The sequence below is a fragment of the Carcharodon carcharias genome, chromosome 13, assembly GCF_017639515.1.
Source record: "Carcharodon carcharias isolate sCarCar2 chromosome 13, sCarCar2.pri, whole genome shotgun sequence".
NCBI classification, from domain to species: domain Eukaryota; kingdom Metazoa; phylum Chordata; class Chondrichthyes; order Lamniformes; family Lamnidae; genus Carcharodon; species Carcharodon carcharias.
The window spans coordinates 129,605,024-129,618,572 of record NC_054479.1 but is presented as its reverse complement, the minus strand read 5'-3'; the positions used below and the strand labels follow the sequence as shown (position 1 = coordinate 129,618,572).

General features: G+C 41.5%; 2 protein-coding genes across 2 annotated transcripts in view; one reads left to right on the top strand and one right to left on the bottom strand.

Moving 5' to 3' along the window:
* Window positions 1-8,086, top strand: part of lrguk (leucine-rich repeats and guanylate kinase domain containing) — a 122,802-nt gene extending 114,716 nt beyond the window's left edge. The window contains exons 9-10 of the mRNA XM_041203136.1: window positions 2,244-2,419; window positions 7,860-8,086. Coding sequence (XP_041059070.1) covers window positions 2,244-2,419; window positions 7,860-8,074 — 391 coding nt within the window. The 3' untranslated portion in view covers window positions 8,075-8,086. The remainder of the gene's footprint in view (window positions 1-2,243; window positions 2,420-7,859) is intronic.
* slc35b4 (solute carrier family 35 member B4) overlaps window positions 7,951-13,549 on the bottom strand; it is a 45,762-nt gene continuing 40,163 nt past the window's right edge. Inside the window, exon 10 of the transcript XR_005944766.1 lies at window positions 7,951-8,065. The gene's annotated coding sequence lies outside the window, so the exon portion shown is untranslated. The remainder of the gene's footprint in view (window positions 8,066-13,549) is intronic.

The following is a 13,549-nucleotide window of genomic DNA, read 5'->3' as shown; positions in this document are numbered from 1 at the left end:
CTTTAACACTGCAATCCTCGTGCATGAATTGCTGAAAACTGGTATGCAGGTACAGCAGGAAGGCAAATGGAACTTTGGCATTTATTGCTTTAGCTAAATAGCTATAATAAACTGTCTACATGAGCATGGTCTAGTCCCAACATCATCTTATAAACCATAACCAAATCACCCCTAAGTTTACACTTCTCTAAAGTCACAATTCTATGAGCCTATCTTGGTAACTAAGATGCCTAAAACTGGGAATTAATCTTGTGGCCTTCCTCTTCAAAACCTCAATATCACTGACCATATGAGGTCACAAACTGGACACAATCTGTAACTTAGGGTTAAGGAAGATCTTGTACAGGGACAAAATAGAAATCCTTGTTTTATAATGTAATGTCCTGTAAATACCTCAAAAATCAGTTTGAGTATGCAATTTATTGAGGTTCCCCTGACAAAGTGGCAATTAGGCAATCAAGTTGAGCTGCTCTGGGTAAACCTGTTTTAAAAAGAATTAGACCTTTTTCAATCAATCTTAGATTACAGTGACCCTTTAAAAAAAGTTTAAGTAAGATCTCCAGCTTCAGGATGTATTTATAAACCATATTTACTTGGAGCGTGTAGTGATACAATAAGAGTGAGGATAGGAATTCGGTAGTGTGTAAACCATTATGACAGTTAGGGTGTGCATAAGTTACACCATTGAATAATAAGTTCCAGCCTTGACCCATCCTTCACATATATATCTCTGTATATTGTTTATGCGATATATATGTTGCATAGCTGTACCTACTGCTTCAATTGTACGTATTTTGCTGTGAGAATTTTCAATATATGAAAATTAAATAAAAAGCCACTTCAGTCAAGAGCTAGGAAATGTTCCCTGTTCTGACTCATCAGAATAACTCACATTCATCCCTCAACATGGAAACCAAGCAAACTCTGTGGCTAATTTATTGCTGCCCCCACTTTTGACTGACTTTGCATTTTCAGCCTTTTTTAGTATAGCTGTCCTTGGGATGTGTTGCTTCACTTTGCATTTTTCTACTCTATATTTAAAATACATAACTCTACTTCAAAAACAGTATGTAAAGGTACATATACATTGATGTTTAGCATCAGTACATGGTTGTTTCAGCTTCACACCAACACTGATCTTTTGCAGAAGAAATTGGGTGCTATGGCCCAAAACTAACTGGCTTCTCCATAGAGTCTCACTCCACTTTGTTCTGGTGTCTTATCTTGCCCTGACACTGGATTCAGGCTGCATTTACACAACTTTGCATTGATGCAACATTTGTAATGGATCCCAATGAGTCAGTACACTTAAAAAACCCAATTAGAAATCACATCAGTTAATTTCTGTCCTTTTTTAAATAATTATTTTCTTTGCTTCAATACAAAACCATTAGCAAATTAGAAGTTACACTGGGATATAAATGCACCCAACTGTTTAGAATAATTCATTTGCTTATACATCGTATTTGATGCAGCATAACAGGAAGACCATACAACACTACCAGAATCTAGGATGGTTTACTTCCAATTTAAGATGCTGAAGAAACATAACAAGCTTGTCACTATTGTCTGGAGACAAAAGTGCTGAATTACAGCCTTAGTTGCTACTGGATTTGACACACGGTTAGGGAGGGGAGCGGGGTGCAGGGGGCGCTGTAATTTTCACCTCTCCTGCTTGGGCAATAAGCTCAAAATGAAATTCGGGAAGGTTCTATAACAGGCAAGCAATTTGCTGCACCAGTTTTGCATCTTATTGATGAAGGGGAAAATTACCTCTGACATCTCACCATAAACGTTGAACCAAGATTTTCCTGTGTTCAAATACTGAAGGGCCTACTGTGTATTCCCAATATTTCATTTTAGATATTCATGTTTTTATATAGCTAATGAAACCAGGAATGCTGAGTAATCATTTTGGATTTGACTTGTTCATTCAAGGCCCATTTCTTGAAATCCATTCTTTGACACTATTGACCCCAACAGCTTTTTTTGGAAGCACATTTCTTCCAAGGGATGCAGGAATGATGGAGTCTGCATCTCCTTGTGATTGAATGCACTGCCAAAGATACCGAGGACTGTTCAGTAGGCATGCAAGAAGACCATCAATCTGGGCTGTTTCCAACAAAAAAAAATGTTTGGTTCTCACTAGTCTTTTTGCTCTTGTAAAATAGAAATACTGATGAAAGATTGACTACTTCTGTGTCATTCCTGTCCTCTAACCATGTTACTGCTTTCTCCAACAGCTCTGAAGTAACCCATGCCACTCTTCAAGATTCATCGCTTTCATCGGCTGAAGTATTTTCGGAACTGATTAAGCCTATAGAACTAGATACTAGCTCCTCTACAGAATTTGACTCTCAGGCATCACTACCTGAGTATAAATTCCCAGGTATTCCAGACTTGAAGAAACCAGGAGAAGGTTGGTTACAGTAAAGGTAGCTGCTAAGTAAGGCATGGTGGGAGGAATTGAGGAGATGAAGAAGGGAAATGAATGGAATTTTCAAACTAACTACTTTTCTTTCGCATATTTTTTAATATATAGATTTTTTTTAAATTAACCCCTTTTTAAACAAAAAATAAAATTATAAAAGAATGTAAGACAATTACTACTTATCTCTCCTGGCTCATTTTATGCTCAGAACATCTCCAGGAGAGCGGAGTTGTTGCAGTCAAGAACTTCTTCATCAGTTTTGTGTTGGGCTGACAGCTGGCACATCAGAAAATCGCTAAAAAAATCATCTCCCTCCCTTCAAACCAATCCACCTGATGTTAGTCTGCCACCCTCTCTCATGCTCTTGGAAAGAATACAAGAAATAGCTTATTGTCTGAAAGACAATTCTTCTGTGAACTCTAGCCCCCCTGGCTGTCTCTCACTCAGAACCAGTCTCCATTTTATCAATACCACTTTGGTCATTGCTCTTCTGATATTTTGCTGCTTGATAGTAACTTGAATGAGGACACCACAGCCCTAGTGTATTAGGGGCATTCAGTTCAAGTGGTGTTGGGGTTTCAGATCTGATTCATCTACAGAAAAAAGTTTTTGTATTTGGATGTAAAAGTCCCATATGTGCTGATCAAAATTGAAAGGCCTCTTAAGTTATCTTAGGCACGGGGTCTCACAGGGTATAAGCCCGACCCTGATATCTACAATTTAGGATCTATTGGAATAGATTCAGACAAGCAATTTTAACAGTACTTTAATGAGGTGCTTTCCATCTGCTTTACCAACCTGGTACGTTCTTCCTATAACCCAGGGGAATCTGACTGACCCAGCTTGTACTTACACTCAGTCAGCACTGCCCAACCCTGCCATTCACTAGAGGTAAGAAGAGAAAGAACTTCTTTAGATCATGAATGTTTAGGAATTAGAATGCACTCCCTGATAGGGTGGTGGAACCAGATACAATAGTGGCATTCAAAAGGAATTTGGATAAATACTTGAAGTAGAAAAGTTGCATGAATATGGGGAAAAAGACGAGGAGTGAGGCTAACTGGATTGCTCTTTGAAAGAGCCAGCACAGACTTGATGAGCTGAATGGTCTCATTCTGTCTTGTACTATTCTATGATTTTATACACAACTGATCAAGAGTTAATGCAGAATACCATCCCCTTAATTTTTTCCTTCCTCCCATTGAACTAGCACATGGGCTATACCTGATGGCTCGGCTGTCACTTCAGGAATTTGCTATGGGGTTGAAGCCTGGGGAAGCTGATGGTGCCAGATGCGAAACTGCTCCAGGGCACAGACATCCTGTTGAATCTATCTTTAAAGAACTGAATGTTTCTTTCCTGCTGATTTCTGTCACTCGTGTGACTTTTATTCTGAAAGGAATTTTTCTTAAATGAAAAAATGCAAATATACCGGCACAACCGCAGGCACAAACAACTAGTGAAGCTGTTCCTTCACCTCAGTCAGCCGGTCAGGAAGATGGGATGTCACCAGCTGTACTGAGTACAGAACTACCATCAGTCTCAGAGGTTGATGTGTCGCCAACAACCATAATGAAACAACAACAGTTACCACAGTAACAAGTGCTACAGGAACAACATTCTCCGGACAAGGAACATCACTCAGATGACTATTTCAGCAACTGCAGATTAATTACTTATTCCCTTAGAGTCTTATTTTTTCCTACTGGCTTTAAAAAAAAATTCTTTTGCTGATCAAGCTGAAGGATATTGCTTCCTGGGGATGGAACTTCTGATTCAAGCAACTGGCTTTAGCATCAACTACTGTGAGGTCAGCTTTAGCATTGTTAGATGCAGAGTAGAACTTGCTGTACTTTATCCCAAATGTGTGTATCAACCACAATGTCAAGAATCTCCTTTACAGTTCAAATCATTTCACATAGGAGCCTTAGAGTTAGCAGGTGGAACAGACACAACAGAAACATTCAAACCTCAGAGGCAGTTCAGAGGAAAATCATGAGTCTAACTCCCATGTCAAAGGACTGAGGTTTAAGGCAATAATGGAGAAACTTGTGCTTCTCAGTTGTGAAAGTAGTTGACTGACAGAGGTGATTATATAGGAGGTATATAAGGTAGTAAACAAAAGATAGATCCAGAATGCAACTTCACATCAAACCATAAGAATAGGTTTAGGGAGTGTTTCAAGCTCAAAGATGATAGTCTTCCTAGTCTGAAGTTTTTATTGAACTGATTAGAAGACGACTGCTTGCAGAGAGAGTCCCTCATGTCAGAGGCCACATAACTACAGCAAGCCAGATAGGACAGGTAGTATTGTTGCATTTCAAAACCCAAATATTACCCTTTTCATAACGAACAAAAGGCAAACCTCTCCTTTTTCCTAATGAACATAAAATCCAAACACCCCCCTTTTCCTAACGAGCAGAAGACACATTTGCATGCACCATGATGTGTAACTTTCAGGTTACCCAAGTTACCTACTGAACACCCACGGGTTCTCATGCATTAACAACTGTTTGTTCTACTATTCAGTCTCTGCACCTACATTGCACAAACAGTCTTTAAACCATGCAGGTCTCTTAATGGTACGCATGCATACCATTGCTGTTGTAATTGGCTGATCGTCTGGGTGATGTTCCTTGTCTGGGAGTGTCGATCCCGTGGCACTTGTTGCCATAGTAACTGTTGTTCCATTGCAATTGCTGGGGACACGTGGACCTCTGGGATTGACAGTAGTTCTGTACTCAGTACAGCTGATCAAATCCCATCTTCCTGACCAGCTGATTGTGGTGAAGGAACAGCTTCGCTAGTTGCTCGTATGTGCTTGCAGTTGCTCCGGTATACTTGGTTGTTAACTTCCACCATATACAATTGAGGTGACAACTCATCTGTGCATATCCCAAGTTGCCATGTGGGCTGACTCCTGTTAAGAGCATTGAAAGTTTGCACCCTGGCTGGCTCTCCAATGCTCAACTCTGGCAATGGTTTAACCATCTTGTCAAAATGCAATTTGGCTTTCTGCCATTTCACCTTGAATTTTTTCACTCACGTCTGTTACTACTTCTGGTTTCAGTAGCTTTTTTTGCAATTGGAAGAGTAGTTTGCGTGCAACATGGCATTAGTCTTTGGACTGAACTATTTTCCATGCCTTCATCTGGTGTTTCTCCACAATAGGATTGCCTTGTATACATCCATGCTAGATTCGCTTAATTTCCTGATGATTTTTTTGATAAATTTCACTGCCGTCTCAGCCTTTCCATTTGACTAGGGATAGTGCAAAGATGATATATAGTGCTGAATTTACCAAAGCTTTGTAAATTGAGGGTCATTGTCACTCATCACAATGTCTGAAATGCCATAACAACTGAACTGTGCTTTCAGGCATTCTACTATTTCCCCTGTTGTCATCGGCTGGTCTAACTCTCATAGTATCACAGTATCTTTACAGTGCAGAAGGAAGCCATTCAGCCTATCGAGTCTGCACTGGCTCTCTGAAAGAGCATTCCACCTAGTCCCACTCCCGTCCCTTATCCCCTAACCTTGCACATTCTCCCTTTTCAGGTAGCAATCCAATTCCCTTTTGAATATCTCGATTGAACCTGCCTCCATTACCCTTTGTTCCATACTTCAACCACCCTCTGAGTGAAAAAATCTTTCCTCACATCACATTTACTCCTTTTGCCAATTATTTTGAATCTGTGTCCTCTAGTTCTTGATGTTCTCTTGAGTGGGAACAATTTCTCATTATTTACCCTGTCCATACCCCTCAGGATCTTGAATACCTCTATCAAGTCTCCTCTCAGCCTTTTTTTCTCTAAGGAAAACAGTCCCAACCTCCCAAAACTATCCTCATAGCTAGTTCTTCATCCCAGGAATCATTCCTGAGAATCTCCTCTGTACTCTCTCCAGTGCCTTCACATCCTTCCACAAGTATGGCACCCAGAACTGGACACAGCACTCCGGATGAGGTCTAACTGCTGTCTTATACAAGTTCAACATGACCTCCTTACTCTTGTACTCAATGTCCCTATTAATAAAACCTAAGATGGCTATATGCTTTATTAATTGCTCTCTCAACATGCCCTGCCATCTTCAATGACCTATGTACGTATACAGCGATGTCCTTCTGTTCTTACACCTCCTTTAGAGGTTCTTCCTCTATTTTACATTTCATATTTTCAGTTCCATCCTAAAAAGGTAATCGAGGTCCTTTGTACGTCATAGGATTCCAATTTTCTTATCAAAAGGACTTATTGCAAGAAATGGCTGGTGCTTCAGCCATCAAGTGGCAGGCTCCTTTATACATGATGGCAGCTGGAGTTTTGGTGTTAGTGGGACAGTAAGTTACTTGACTCCGTGTTGAGACTATTGCTATTGAATCATGGAATAATATAGCAAAGAAGGAGGGCATTTGGCCCATTGTGCCTGTGCCAACTCTTTGAAAGAGCTATAGAATTAGTCCCATTCCCCCATTCTTTCCCTATAGCTCTGTACATTTTACTTTCCTTCAAGTATTTACATGATTCCCTTTTGAAAATTACTATTGAATCTGCTTCTTTGTTACTGGAAACAATTTCTCCTTATTTATTCTTATCAAAGCCATTCATTATTTTGAAAACCTCTATCAAATATCCCCCTAACCTTCTCTGCTCTGAGGAGAACAACCACATCTTCTCCAGTCTCTCTACATAACTGGAATTCCTTACCCTGGTACCATCCTGATAAATCTCTTCTGCACTTTGTTAGTGCTATTTTGGCCAAGTGAAAATCAACCCCAACTGATGATCAACAGATGGAGTGGTGGACCTCTGGGTAGCTGAAAGCCTTGGCACCATTTAAGGAACAATGGAATATCCTGAGTGGTGACAGGGAGGAACAATAGGATTTTTTGTGTAGATGATCTTCCTCTCCATACAGAAGTTGTGAGTCCATCCAGAAGGGCTGAGTTCTGCACCAAATCTCTGAGGTCTTAATCCATTGCTGCACCAATGTTCTGAATCAACTTCAATGTCAAAAGTAAATAGTTAGATAATTGGTTTATTGAAAAACCCTAATGGTAGCATGTGCCAAATTGTGATGATGATACAAATAAAACAAGTAATGATAATTCATAACATAGTTATAGACAGTCAATAAAATAAAAAATAAAGTGTAAAATAAGATAAGGATTGCACAATTATAAACATTTCAGTATACAAATAATTACAATACATTGCAAAGTGCAGCTCTCCAGAAAGTAAACGAAAGGCCGACTGCATTCTGTATTAGAGAATAGAAATCCAAATGTGTGCGATTGGGCAGGGGAGGGGCAGCAGAAGAGGGAGTGGTGAGAATTTTTAAGCAGTTCACCAAAACACTACTTGTTTTTTTTTTCTAAAAAAGACAGCTGGTTGTTAAATTATGTTGAAACATTTGTTTTCTGGTAACGCAGGTGATCAGGCTTCTTTACATGCTCTAGAGGAAGCAAGGCCAGAGCCCTACAAAGAAACAGAGCTTACATCCAGGCTTCCTTCAGTCCATAATGTGCTGCCTCCATCTCCTCGACTTGGGTCGAACATCAAGCCCATTCTGCCTCCAATTCCATCAGGGCGCACAAGAGCTGAGATCCCTGAAAGTCCACAACAAGCTGTCTGTACACTGAAATGAAAGTTTATTAATTCCAGATTTAAAACTGTCTCTGCAATACCAACATTAAAAGTTTTCTTTTGGTACTTTGTTTTTATTTATCTTTTTCTACCCCTCTGTCTCCACCATCAACAATTCTCAATGATGTGGTGGCTTTAACATAGTTAAAAACATCCCACTGTGCTCCACAGGAATGTTATCAGACAAAATTTGACAATGAGCTACATCGGGGGATATTTGAGACAAATGACCAAAGGTTTGGACACAGAGATAGGATTTAGGGAGTGACTTAAAGGAGGGGAGTGAGAGAGGCAGAGCTTTAGGAAGGAAATTTCAGAGCTTAGGCCACCAAAGGCATGGCTGTCAATGGTAGAATGATGAAAAGTGGGGATGCACAAGAAGCCTGATTCTGAGTGCAGAGATCTCAGAAGGTTGCAGAGCTGGATGAGCTTCATATCTATTGGCATATTCTTATGTGTTTTTCTGGAATCTAGTTCTTAGCGTACAGGGGCAATTTCCCCAGAACTCTGATGTCTCTGTGACTCTGTAAATTGGTTGCTGCCTAATCAAGTACCCCCTTACCTGGGCTCAGTTGAGCTGATGTTTGCTTATGGAGTCAGCTCTCATGTTTAAATATACCATGTTGAGCTGCTTTAACTAATTAATTAGATGAACTTTGCATCACTCTTTTCTGACCTGCACAAGCTCCAATCATTCTTGGAATATTGCCGAGTCCCAGTCAAGATTACTGATGCAAATGCAAACTAATGGGTTACTGGCATTATTTTACAATGCATCTGTCAGCAAATACCACTTTATAAATGAAGCAGCTTACCAGGACTGGCAACACATTCTGCAATGCAATTGGTGTGAGGAATTGAAGGGACATAGTGATCAAAATGCTCCAAATTTCAAAGTCAATTTTTCCATTGTCTCTGTTGGAGAATTGGACCGTTGTGAGTGGAGTGCAAAAGTGCTCTGCTGCTGATTACCTAACCACTGCTTTTGAAATGAATTGTCATTGAAAAACATCAATGTGGGCCTCATTTGCACTTAATAGGAGAGCGTTAAACTTGACCACAGGACAGGCAGAGCTGACAGGATATTTGGCATGGAATATCATTCTGCCAGACCTACCTCAGACATTTACAACTCAGTGCTAGTGCTGGGCTGGCGAGGGGGTCGGGCTGGAGTTGGGGAGGGGTGGGGGCGTGGTTGTGGGGCTGTGGCTGGTGGCAGTTGGTTTTGTGTGCATTAATTTTGCATCACGGCCAGAAAGGGTGGTGACGACCAAAATCAGGTTCTAATGAAAGCTCATTGCTCTGAAATGTTAACTGTACCTCTCTCCACAGATTCTGCCTGACACACTGAATGTTGCCACAACTCTGTTTTTAATTTCACCCCAAATTCCTTCCCCTTACTCCGGTTGCAAAACTTTCATGCAGGATAAGCAGAGAATTTTTAATTAACAATGTACTTGATGTTCTCAACAGTAAAAGGCACTAATAGAGGAAGCTAAATGCACTTAAATATCAGATCCCTTGCAAAATACAACTGAGATCCTAGTTTAAAAAATCAAAAATCACTGGCAAGATGAGTGGATCGATCATCAGCAGGTGGGATGAGTGCTGAGAGCAGTGCTCGTCTAAGTAAGGTAAATGTTGACACAGGCAGTGTCACCTGTCCTCCTATGTAAAGAGGCTGCTAGTAGCCATCAGCTTAGCTTCCCTTTTGCTCTGTTTAGTCAACTGCTGCAAAATTCATTGCACCGTGAATCAGACACGACCGCAACCTGAACTCAAGCATAGAGCTCTCCCTAATAAATTCAACAGGGAATTCAGGAGAAAGTTCTTTACCCAGAGAGTGGAGAGAATGTGGAACTTGCTGCCACATGGAGTAGTTGAAGTAAATAGCATAGATGCATTTAAGGGGAAGCTAGATAAGTACATGAGTGAACAAGTGATAGAGGCTACTCAGACAAGGTTGAATGAAATATGGTGGGAGAAGTTTCATGCAGAGCATAAATGTCAGCATAGACCAGTTGGGCTAATTTGCTTGTTCCTATGTAAATTCAATATAATTTGGGGGCTCGTAAGTGAGGTGGATATTGGAATAGAGTGAACATTGCATGTTCTCTGGTTTACTTGAAGTACCTGCGGTCATCGAGAGGCACTTTAATGTTATTTTTATATTCTCCCCTGCATTAATACCAGTCACCAGATATGTCTCTGTTGACCTGCTGAACTCCCATGCCAGATTCACATACCTGAATGTTGGCAGGGTTGTAAGAGTGCAAATGTACCACACACAATGATCATTCAAATCTGCACTATAATCAGAAGTCTTGGTTGACCTTTTGGAAATTCAGCCAAGGGCTGGGCATGCTTTTCATGACCATTAAATTTAACATTAGAAATTAATGTGCAGCACACGCCCAAATTTCCAATGTGTGTAACATGCAAGACTAAGCAGCAGGAAGTCAAAACATCACCCCTCCTATTACAGCTGCAGTCAAAGGTCTTAAACCTGTCTGCAGATCAACTGCACCCAGACTCTTTGCAAGTCTGTGATGGCCAACAGGTCTCTCGGGAGGAGAACCATGGCTCAAACCTGGCGCTCATCAGGCGCACACGGTCGGCCGACCCGGGAGAGAAGGGAAACCGTTCCCCAACTGTGATCAGCCCCCGAACAATTAACAGCTAGTCTGCGTGAAACATGCCCAGAGAACGGTTCAGCACTGCCGGTGAGGGCGGGTGCCAATATCACTGCAGGAGCTGGTGAGCGCTTCCACTGAGCTCCCTGAAGGCAGACAGCTGCCTCAGGGAGCTGCAGACCTCCAAATAATAAAAGAAAGCGCAAAACTGCTGCAAAAAATGACCACGCAGCACAATTAAGCACCTGAAAGCATACCTCGTAAAGAAAACAGTCCCCCGTACAATTCTTTTTATTTTAAATCCGAGATTTCATCCTGCCCTTGGATGAGGTTTCATCAAAAATGTAAAGCCCGCCTGCCAACTGTAAAGTTGGACAGGCCACGAAAAATCGCTTCAATTGGGCCGTTAATGAGCTTAATGGCCCGCTTAATTTTCGCCGGGCGCTCTTCTTCCTTTTGCCCGTGCTTGCCAAGCGAAATATCACGAGTGCGTGATGACATCAGGATGCACACCCGACATCATCTCGCGCAATTTTACACCCGGTCAGGTCAAACGTGCGCCCGCCCGCAGGACATAAAATTTTGCCCCATGTGTTTGCCTCCAAGTGCACTCCTATAATCTGAAAGCACATTGTAGTTATGTGGTTCATACCAGAGAGAATAAGCTTGGCAATTGATACCTTTCTGAACATAAATCCCTCATTTTATCTTAAAACTTAAAAAGGAATCCATTCTGAAAATCAGCAGAGCTGCATAGTTCAATGAACAAATAATCCATCTCATTTGCCTTTGTAAAAATCTTATTAGCGGAACCGCAACAAGAATCAGAGGCCTGTAAAACAGGGACAGCTGTTTATTGCATCCTTGCCTTCAGCTGTGGGTGAGGAGGCCTGGACCACGTAGGCCTGACATAAGATGCTAGCCACGCAGGGTTTTGTGTGAAAATGTCCCACATCTGGCATTTCCATTCTGCCCTCCAACACCCTCTCTACAAAATATTGGGAGTGACTGTATTTCTCAGTGAATATTTCCAGACTTAGGTCCCTTTATATATATTTAAAACAGCCTTAACAAATTAAAGTAACAGCTGAGTAATTAATTTGCTGGTGCAAATATGCCGTCAATTGTGTTTCATTGGGTGATGGTTAATTCCAGCCTATCAAGAGCACTGATAAATATTTATATGCTGCATAAGAACACTTTCAAACTTGTTCTTGGGTTGTGGGCATTGCTGGCAAGGCCACCGATTATCGGCCATCCCTAATTGTCCTTGAGAAGGTGATGGTGGGCTGCCTTTTTGAACCACTGCAGTCCATGTGGTGAAGGTGCTCCCCATAGTGACCCATTAACAATGAAGGAACAACAACAAATGTCCAAGTTAGGGGAGTGTAAATCTTGAAGGTGAACCTGGAGGTGGTTTTGCTGTTCTTCCTATCAAAATGTATAACCTCTCATTTCGCCACATTGCACTCCATATGGCACCTTTGTGCCCACTCAAGCTATTTAAATCTCTTTGCAGGCTCATTGGGGGAAAATTTTCCCAGGTTCTTGGGTGCAGGTTTGGGGACGGACATGGTGAGCTGAGAAACTTTGAAGAAAAATGTCCAGCTAATTTGCCTGTGTTCCTGCTTCCTGCTGCTTTCCCTAAGAGCGGGCTGAAACCAATGCTGGCAATCTGGCAATTATCAGCAACTTTCTCACCACAAGGCAATTTTACTAGTATTGCACGAGATCCCTGCTGTGTTGACAGCTGGGAAACTCAGAGGAGGCAGCTCTCAATGAGACTTCAAGGATATTGAATGTTTATCAGCAGAAAATGGAAAAGCTGATATATTTGCATGTCAAATACATGCCACTAAGTGAGGAGTTCCTGGAGACTAATATCTCCAGTAGTCTTGTGACTGATGCAGTGGGAACTGCCCTCCTGACAATCATGGTGCCTCCATCGTGTCTGTGCTGCTCCTGTTGCTTGGCTCTCAGCATCGTACTCACCATGATAGCGAGAGCTGTTGACCACTCTAGAAATGGGGCTGTGATCCAATCCATCTCCTGAACATGCCTGCTGTTCCTAATTGGCTGCTTCCTGTAAAATTTTGCCGGAATGTGCAATGCTTCTTTGAGTGGGATTGGGACCCAGAAATCAGTCTAACGTCAGGTTTGTGACACACCCAACAAAATTCAGCTCATTGAGTCCCTCTCACAGCTTAATTTCCCACCTAATTTTGTATTGTCAGCAAACTTGGATACATAGTGCTTCCACCCCATTCCCCTCTCCCACCCCCCCACCCCCCAACAAACCCCAACTAAGTCATTAGTGCACATTATAAATAGCTGAGGCCTCAGCACTGAGATGTATGACACCCCTGTAGCAACAGTCTGCCAACCCAAAAATGACCCATTTATCCCTACTGTTAGTTTTCTGTCCTTTAACTAATCCTCTATCCATGCTAATACTCCCAACCCCATGAGCCCTTATCTTAAGCCACAACCTTTTGTGTGGCACCTTATTGAATGCCTTTTGAAAATCAGAAAATAACTACCCTGCTAGTAACATCCTCAAAAAAATTCTAATGGATTTTTCAAACATGATTTCCCTTTCATAAAAGCAGATTGACTCTGCCTAATCATATTATGATATTCTAAGTGCCCTGTTACCACTTCCTTGATAATAAGCTCCAGCATTTTCCTGACAACTGATGTCAGGATAACTAGCCTGGAGTTCCTTGTTTTCTCTCTTCCTCCTTTCTTGAGTAGCAGATTACATTAGCTATCTTAACCCACTGGGACAATTTCTGGCTCCAAAAGGGTGAACTGGTCTATAGCTGGCTCATTCCTGTTGTGGT